This window comes from Nematolebias whitei, chromosome 3, assembly GCF_014905685.2.
Source record: "Nematolebias whitei isolate Nwh7 chromosome 3, NemWhi1, whole genome shotgun sequence".
In the NCBI taxonomy this organism is placed as follows: Eukaryota; Metazoa; Chordata; class Actinopteri; order Cyprinodontiformes; family Rivulidae; genus Nematolebias; species Nematolebias whitei.
In genome coordinates, this window is record NC_056500.1 from 38,477,360 (window position 1) to 38,487,397 (window position 10,038).

Consider the following 10,038-nt stretch of genomic DNA (forward strand, 5'->3'; position numbering starts at 1 on the left):
GATGGATTTCTGGAGATCAAACATCTACAAACAGATGCAACCCCCCACCCCCGTTCAGTACAAGAATGAATGCAGCGAGAGCAACGACAGGGAACGGGTGTTTTAAGTGTTCACAGATGGACCATATGTTAAGAAATGTGCTACAAAAGCAGCTCATTTAGGAAAAGACTGAGGGTCTTTAGAAAAACACTGCTTTGGGAAGTCGTGACACTTCTGGTGCACTGGTCCTGCCTCGTGTTCATCAGTCAAGCATTCAATTTAAATTAAAAACGCTTGCTCCGCTGATGGACTGAGCTCCGGGTGTCCAACTCGAATTGATAAGCAAGAAGTTTCCGATGGGAAAAAGAAAACGAGGGTAATGAAACGGGACAGAGTTGGGAGAGGCAGTTACAGAACAATGGGCAGCGGGAACAAAACCAGGCCGAGAGAAAAAAGATGTCAGGCAGAGTTCAAAATGTGGCCCTGAGGTGCTGTGGCACGAGGCTGACAGTGGCAGAGAGGAGAAGAAACAAGGCCGGGACGCTTCGTGTCCTCAAAGATTCAAACACCAACAGCTGTCACATTCTGAAAGGAGATGACAAACTCTTTACTTCACACCATTTCCCTACGCACAGCGCGGTGTATCTTAAGTATGAAATAAACGTTCCTGTTCAGTCTATAATCAGCAACACCATTAAAATGTTTTAGCAAGCAGATGAAAGTGCTAAATACAATTATTTAACTAAAAGATTTGATTCATTAACTTTAATATCGTTGGTTGTTTAAGAGAAGGTGAAGAGCTTTACATGTAGAAGCTTTGAGATTCTGACAATAAAAACATTCTGATTTCAATTAGTTAAAACTACAAGTTAAGAAAAATATGACATTGAAAAATATGACATATTATGTGTCTGTCGACAAACTATTATACAACCATATAAAGCAATGGCCTGGACAAGCAAAGACCTTGTTTTAACTTTGACCTTGATTTGTGACCTTGAAGGTGTTTCAATGAAAATATTATGGGACACTACATCTAGTGATGATGTCATTTTATGACGTTTTATTATGTTAACTTAAGCGGGTCAGATGTTATGGCCCAGACAAGACAACATTTATAGACGGGTGGTCATGAATCAAGGTCAAAGTTAAAACAAGGTCTTTGCTTGTCTGGGCCATAACTTCTGTGTCGGAAGCTGGTGCTGGTAGAACCCAAAGTGCTGGAAGACACAGGGAAACTGGAAATGGTAAAGAGAGAAATACTATTTATTAATGAAAACAAAAGCTGACGTGGCCACCTCCTGGCTCCACCATTGCACCCGGTGGTGGATAAAATGGCTCCGTCCTCTCTCCAGGACCCATCACACTGTGCTGCCTCGAACAAGCAAAAATAGAAATTACCTCTGTTCTCCTCAGTGTAACCTGCTCGCTTCAGTTTCTTGCACCAAAAACATTAAGGTTTACTTGCATTCTTTGTTCAATCCAGTCCAGAAAAACACTCACCTCTAAAACTACAAACATTCATTACTCAAATCCTTCAGAGTTGGGGGACATTGGCATAGCCCTCGTTAATTTTTATGTCTCCTTTACTCTGCAGGCGAACAAGCTTCGCACAAAAACCCTGAAGAACACCTTGAATCCAGTGTGGAATGAAACGCTGGTGTATCATGGCATCACCGGAGCTGACATGTCCACAAAGACGCTCAGGTAGGGTTCTCAGCTCTGTCTTTCTTTTCTGTCCAGCCATCAACTCCATTTCCCAGGAGACTCTCAGAGTAGAAGATAGAAATCCATACTTCCAGCAGCACTCTGAGCTTCCCAACGGGCTTCTCCAAGCCCTGCGGTTCATTAATAAAGGCAGGCAGCCTGAGCTGACTGCTCCACTTGCTGCTCAGGTGTTAGCTGCTCCACGAGTCTCCACCCCCGATGCCCCATAGTGCTCTGCACATGGAGCGATCGAGGTCAAGCATAGCCATCTTGGCCCAAAAAGCTCCCAGGAACTCGTGTCACCCTGCATGCTGGTTCAGAGATGGAGTTACACGTGCATTTTGTTTGTGGACGTGCGCGCTAAACTCAATCAGTGTCAGTTTACTAAGAGGACTCATAACAGGGTTGGATGTTTGTCCTGGGGAAAGACAAAGCCAGCGTGCACCTACATACGCACTCGCACTCATACAAATGGTTCTCATTCACCCGCTGCACGCACAGAAGCAGGAGGTCAGGCCTGTCCTCTTGAGCGTATGTCAAGGACAATTACTGGCCCCTCCCTCTGTTTGGGGAACAAACACACACACAAAACACGCCAAGTGAACATGTCCCTGAGCAGCACGAGTCTGAGGACAGAAGAAACCCACCTGACCTCCGCTCAAGGACACAGACAGAATCTGGTGTGGAGGCTCTGAGTTGCCAACGACAGAAATAAAAAGATCAAGAGTTGAAGACACATAAACTTGGCTGCCAGGATCAAAAAAGATCCAGAAAGAAAATGTAAATAATTCTGAGCGCTAATAAAGGACAATAACGTGAACTAGCGAGGTCAAAATAAAATCTTGGCATGGAATGAGTCCAAGGGTCCATGAAACAAGGAAAGAGATGAATGAAGTGATAAATGGTGTGATTTACTTAGCTGAATTAAAACGGGGAGGCTTCTGGGAGGTAGCTTAACCAAACAAGAGCCAAAACATGATTGAATGAGGACAGTTAGAGAAATAAAAGGCCGTCACTGAGCCAGAGTGAACGATGCGCTCGCTGACAGCAGGGAGGATGAAGGGAAGCAGCCGTCAGAGTTAGGAGGAAGTGTGCGCTCGAGCTCTTGCCTGATGTTTTCACCACAGAACCTCAGCTCATGAGCTGACTTGTTCTCTGATGGCTCCTCAGAAAGCTACATGAGGAATTAAAGGGCTTCCCCAGAGTAATGGGGGTTACTCTGTGTGATGATGCGCACAGAGCTGCTGGTCTCAACAGATGCAGAGGCGGAGATACTCTCTGATCCCCGTGCTTTGTACACAGAGCTGTAGACCCGCCTGGAAGTTCTGACTTTATTGGACAAGTGTGATATATAGGATATCATCATTGTCATACATTCTTATTTGAATCTTTAATCTTTATTAACTAAGTTCTTAAATTATACGCTTAATACAAAATCATTCAAAACTACGTTTGGGCAGCACGATGGATTAGTGTTTGCCTCACAGCAAGAAAGTCCCCAGTTGGGACCTGAGGTCTTTCTGTGTGGAGTTGGCACGTTTTGCTTGTGTTAGCGTGGGGTTCCTCCCACAGTCCAAAAGTATGCATGTTAGACTGTCTGCAGGTCTCCCATGCAGAAGAGATCCGTGACCTCAGCGGGATTTGCCTGGTTAGATAAAGAAAGGATAATAAATAGTTGATGAAACAGATCCAGCTCCTCTGCTGCAGACTGTCAGACTGCCACCTGATACTAAGCTGATAAAGTGCAGCTGCTTGTATATTTCCTTTTATTTCCAACTTCCAGTTGCGTCCAAGGAACGGTGAGAGTGACTTTTTGTGCTGGTCAGCTAAACAGAAAGCTGAAAGCCAGACTCCGAATGCGATGCAACAGTTTTTGTGATTATTTGTTTATCTTACCATCAGTGGCCTTGTCGACACAACCGTTTAAAAGATTGTTATAAACAATATTTCCACGCAGCTCTGTGACTGTTGGGATGCAGCAAACATGGACAGATTCACATAAATGGACACGAAAATTAGAATTTATTGTAAAGCATAAAGAAGAAGTAGAATTTTTCATAACAATCAGTGTTTTGGACATTTGATGTTTGAAATGAATGAGAATATTTTGCTGCTTCAGCTGCCAGGGTTAAACAGAGGGGGTGGTGGCAGCATTATGTACCCTCTGAAGCTGAGAGATACATGAGTCACTGATTCCTGTATAGAGTGCGTTACAGTAGTCCAGCCAAGTGGTCACAAAGGCATGAACTACTGTTTTGAAATGCCGCTGAGAAAGAATCGGCTTTACCTTAGCTGCCTCAGATGGAAAAAAATAGTTTTAACAACAGCTCTGATGTGATTTTCTAATTTTAGTCCAACATCAACTGTGACCCCCCAAGTTTGTAACAGTTGGCCTGATGTACTGGGCCAAGGAACCAACATCTACATTGGGAGTCTCAGTGGAGCTTCCAAAGACCATCACCTCAGTCTTTCTCTCATTGAACTTTAAGAAGTTCACAGCCATCCAGGCTTTTATGTCCTCCAGACATGAAAACAGAGGGGCCAGAGAGTTACAGTCCTTTTTCTTTAGTGGGACATATATCTGTCTATCGTCTGCGTAACAATGAAAGGAGATCCCATATTTTTTTTTAAATAGAGCCAAGAGGGAGCAGGTACAGCGCGAAGAGGTGGGGGCCTAAGACTGAGCCCTGTGGAACCCCACACAAGAGAGGAGCAGAGGAGGACACGTGGTCACCAAGGCAGACAGAAAGTATGCTCTGCTAAGTAGGACCTAAACCAGTCCAGTGCTGCACCTCTGACACCCCGCCCCCATTGCTTCAAACGACAAAGTAAGATGTTATGGTCCACAGTATCAAAAGCAGCTGATAAATCTAAAATCAAGAAGACAACACAGTCTCCAGAGTCCGTTGCTAAAAATATGTTGTTGAAAACCTTTAAAAACTATGTAAAAACTAATATTTCACTAAAATAAAACCTAAAAACACCCGTCTTAGATGAAGTTTTGTCTGTCAAGTTGAAAGTTGTTTAGTGGAACTTCTGGTGAAAAGATAAACATACTTGTCTTCTAAACAACACAGCATCATCTTCATCATTATCATCATCAGTCCATTTAACGTCACATAATGTGAAGCACTTTTTCTTACAAAAGAAAGAATAATATTCAGTATAACGTAAAACATGAGGAAGCTTATTTATTTGTCAGTTTATGTAATAATTGTGTCATGTGTAACGTTGAGAGAGACAATGGTGGGACATTTATTCATTTATTGAAATAATCTGAATTAAGAATGACTACATAAAAGCGTAGTTCCAAGAAAAAACACAAAAAGAAACAGCATAATAAAAGACAGTCATGAAAAGACTGTAAGTAAAAAAGAGAAAAATAAACATTAAAGCTCAAACAGCAATTTTTATCTCCACTATCCAAAGACTTTAGGCCTGAGAGTGCTTACTTTATCTCTAAGAGCCACTGGAGGTTAATTTTGTTATTAAAAATGAATCGGGCGAGTAAACCAATGAGTAATGTCTTCTATCGCGTCTTCACGCTTGGCCTCATAGCAGCTAATCCTTTAATTGCTGCAGCAGCGCCGCCCGAGGTCTTCTAGTCTTTAGTCAAAAAGTCTTATGAACTAGAATGTACTGAATCATCTTGATGAAATATTTATTCTGTTTATGTGACTTCAATTGTGAAGCCTCGTCCAAAAGAACTCAGAAGTTATTTAGGTTTTTATGAATGACTGCTTATTTTAAGCAAATTTCTAAGAAAATTCAGAGTAAACCTCCTTTATTTCTGCTTTAGGACAAATTTCTGATCATTCTGAAAACAAAAATTATCCTGACGATGTGATGGCTCTGACTGCTTCCTCGTATTAACAATCTCATGTTTTACCTAATGCACAAAAATGTGCCGCTAATGCACACTTTGGAGAGTAGCCACCGGGAAGAGTTAGAGTTCTTGTGAGTCACAGTGTATCACTAAAACAACTATCAGGCTGCCAAATAACTGCAGAGAGATGGAGCTTGTGGGGGAGTTGTGATGAGAGACGCGTATCAAGAAAACCAGCGTTTTTATCTGAATGTGTGAATGGAGAACAAATATGATGTCAGTACCAGATCTGGTCTACTTTCACTCCATCGTTCCACTCTGTCTCCTCAGCCACATGTCTGGCTTCGTAATAGGCTCGGCCGTCCTTGGGTGGGTGAAACGGGAACAAGTCTTGGATGTGAGTTAGGGTTGTATGGAGGGAAAGGCTCGTTAGACACCTGCCGCCTTGAAGTGGAATCGAGAATTAGTATGTTTGGAAATGGGGAGGATATTTGGCTGAGAAGTCAGATAGTCTGAGAGGTAACGACCTCCATTGGGTGGAAATATCGATCCATCCATCCATCCACGATCTTTAACCGCATTTTCCTTTTTGGGTTGCGAGCAGGGGGGGCGGGGGGTGTCACCGGTGCCCATATCCAGCTGTTACTGTGCAAGAGACGAGGTACACCGTGGACAAGTCTCAAGTCCATTGGTGAAAATATTTAATTTCAAAATATACTTCATACCTCCAGTTTGACTCAACATAATGAACATTATGTTCTTACCTAAGTAACAGGAGGTTCTGTGTTAGGTTTGGAAATAAGTGTATCTGCATCAGGGCCTCTTTCCTGTGAGGTCCCACAGGGCTCGATTCTTGGAACCCTTTTGTTTTCACTATCTACTCCCTTTGGGGTCTATCCTGAGGAAACATGATTTTTCATTTCATGCTGATGATTGTCAGATTTATCTGCTCTTAAAACTGGCTGCTTAGGGCCCTAGCACCACTAGGGGGGGGGGGTGCTAAGTGGAATTATTATTATTTTTTTTTTATATTGATTTCGATATGATTCTTGTTAGAAAGCCCACATAGTTTTTATGTGGTTAGTTTGCTTGCTGAGCTAAGTTCTGTTTGACTGTAGCTTTGTTTTTGTTTTTTTCGGAATATCATGATTCCTACATTTTGAATGCACCGTGACTGTTCTGATGCATTGTTCTGTGTAAAGTGTTTCATGCAGTAAACTCTTTTTCTCTCCCAACATGGATGGAGGTTTGTTTTTTGAGCATCTGTTGGTTTCCTGGTTTACTGCTGTGTGTAGATGACAGAAAGTGAGCCTAATGATCTAAAAAAGTTAAATCTGGTCCTCTGGACATTCAAAAAAAACAAAACAAAGCAAATCAACAAAAAAAATGTAGAAACATTTCGTCTCTCATCCGAGAGACTTCCTCAGTCTGAGGAGCTGTATTCAGCTCAGTCTCTTAAATAGCACCGTCTCAGGGTGGATCAACCAGTTTTGCTGCTGACAACCAAAACCAGCTGATCACATGCTCAAGAAGGACCATCAGCATAACAATGGATCATTAGCACACTGATGGCTGTTTACTGTTCACAGAGGGCTGAGTGATACTAGCAATCACAGCATTGTAAGAGGGGGACAGTTGAACCCGGAGGCCTCCACCCCTGTTTAATGATGGACGGTTTCTTTTCACAAAGATGGCCTCCTTTACTCCTCTCTCAAACCATCGTTCCTCTCTATCCAGGATGTGAACATCTTCATCCCTGAAAGAGTGACCGCTGGCCTGGAGATGAGTGTAGACTGCAGAGTCCTGGCCTGATGATGTTGATCTTCTGTGCTGGGCCATCCTTTTGGCCAGTGGCTGTTTTGTTTCCCCGATGTAAGACTGATCACAGCCCTCCTGACACTGAACAGCATACACAACATTGCTCTGTTTGTGCCGGGGGACTGGATCTTTGGGATGAACCAGTCTTTGCCGTAATGTATTTTGGGGTTTAAAAGCCACTGGGACGTTATGTTTAGAAAATAAACGTCGTGGTGTCCCTGAAAAGGACGTCAAGGCTCTCTTTTCTACCTCCTCCATGTACAGGTTGGCAACAATAGGAGAAACTGGAGACCCCATAGCACACCCATGTTTCTGCCTATAATATTGCTCCCCATATGTGAAGTAGGTTGACTGCAGGCACAGTTTCAAGAGTTGACACAGTTGTTCTGTAGAAAGTGTGGTCCTGCTGCTCAGAGTGGTGTCTGATTTTAATTTTAAACTGACCACCTCTACTGCATCATCAACAGGAATGCACGTAAAGAGTGATGTGACATCAAAAGAGACCATTGTTTCATCAGTCTCCATGATGACATCCCTCACCTTGTCCACAAAGTCCATGGTGTTCTGTATGTGATGTTCTGAGCTGCCAACTAATATAGGCAGTCAATATTATAGGCAGAAACATGGGTGTGCTATGGGGTCTCCAGTTTCTCCTATTGTTGCCAACCTGTACATGGAGGAGGTAGAAAAGAGAGCCTTGACGTCCTTTTCAGGGACACCACCAAGTCATTGGTTCAGGTATGTTGACGACACCTGGGTTAAAATCAAATCTCAGGAAGTCCAACATTTTACTGACCACATCAACTCTGTGGATAAATATATCAAGTTCACACGAGAAGATGTAAAAAATGACAGGTTGGCTTTCTTGGACTGTGAGGTCTCAGTCTCTGATAGAGGACATTTGCAAACTGAGGTGTACCGCAAACCCACACACACAGATGTAGTAGTCACGTAGGTACGTGCCACTAGTTGTAGTATGACAATATATGAGATATATATGCATACAATATATTCACGAGTTCCTCATCTTTCTGACTGTGTAATGTCGTGCATTGAATTTAACAGAAATGTAACGAGAGACGTTATTTATCTTTGACCCATCAAAATGAATGCGGTCATTTATTTTCAGAATCAAAGTTTAACATCAAACATTTACATTAATTTGGCAAAATATGAAAATAATAACAGACAAGTTTCACAGAAAAGGGACATCGATCACTCGGCGGTGAACGAGGACTTTGCTTCAGATATTTCTAAAATATCTGTACTGATTTTATGAGAAAGAGGAGAGTTTTAAGATGAAATGGAGTTATCTTACAGAGAGATATGTGAGGGAATTAATCTGTTTGACCAGAAATTGCACGCTCCATCAGATCTCAGCTTGCCCACGGTACACTTGGTCGAAAATAGAACCATCTACCTTGATGATGAAATCAGCGTCGGCGTAGGTTCCTTTCTGACTCTTTTCAGCGTCTCCGTGAGAACTACCAAACCCTCAGAGAGTCGTACGTGGTTTTCAAACAGAAATTATAATCCCAAAACGTCTCTGGATCATCCTGAATGCGTTTGCACCCAAGAACTCTGAACTCCTTTCATTCTTCAGAACTTCTCAGACTCTTAATTGTCTTTCAACTCCAGCAACTCTCTAGTTCTTCATCTCCTCAGCCTCTGGAACTCTCTGGAATTCTTCCGAATTCTAACGAATTCTCCCGAATTCTTTTCCAGACTCTCGACTCTCTAGTCTCCGTAGACTCTAACAGAACCGGGAAGTTGCCACATTTTAAATGAGTTGACTTCCGGGTCTATTTAGAGCTTTCTGATTCGTGGATGGACCAGAAAGAGGTGTGGTTTTTGACGTAAGGTGTTATCAAAAGTCGAGGTCAGAGAATGAGTTTGTTTAACAACTGACAGAGAGATTATTGCAGAAAAGCAGACTTCGTGGAGTCAACTCTTCTGTATCTTCTGTAAAGATTAAACATGACATTTCTTTTTCAGTAAACATTTAGTTGACCGAAGCTTCAACTTTCACATACTTACGTTGCTTGGCTCATTTCAGACAGAAAATCAAGAAATGCATATTAACCTGATTTCTTCTTTGAATGAGGAATAAAAATCATTACTTACTGTTTATGTAAAATAAAAATGAGTAGTTCTCTTCAACCTGTAAGCATTGAGTGAACTAACACAATTTGATTATCAAACATTTGTAAACAGTGATGATCATAGAGAATTGTCTTTTCTGCTTGATTAATTCAAGAAAGAAAGTCATCAGATGGCTCAGACTGTATTCAGATCAATGAAATAACAGTCCCTGTCCATCTGATAGATTTGAGGTCATCAGGGTCAGATCAGGGTCAGATCAGGTTCACTACACAGACCAGTATTTGCAGTTTGACTCCCATCACCCTTTGGAGCACAAGTTAGGAGTCATCAGGACTCTGTATCACAGAGCAGACAGCGTCCCCACTAGCTCAGGAGCCCGGCAGAAGGAGAAATCCCACACAAGACAGGCTCTAGAGCAATGTGGATATCCTAACTGGGCCTTCCTGAAAGCAGAGAAGAAACCCAAACAGGACTCCAGTCAGCCAACAGGTGAAAAGGAGGAACCCAGACCCAGACCAGTGGTCATTCCATATGTTGAGGGAGTATCAGAGAAACTGAGACGTTTATTTTCTAAACATAACGTCCCAGTGGCTTTTAAACCCCAA

The 10,038-nt window shown here is 42.4% G+C and overlaps 1 protein-coding gene across 1 annotated transcript in view; it reads left to right on the forward strand.

Annotated features, from left to right (window-relative positions):
- Positions 1–10,038, forward strand: part of doc2d (double C2-like domains, delta) — a 96,340-nt gene that overhangs the window by 13,380 nt on the left and 72,922 nt on the right. The window contains exon 5 of the mRNA XM_037674943.1: positions 1,577–1,686. Coding sequence (XP_037530871.1) covers positions 1,577–1,686 — 110 coding nt within the window. The remainder of the gene's footprint in view (positions 1–1,576; positions 1,687–10,038) is intronic.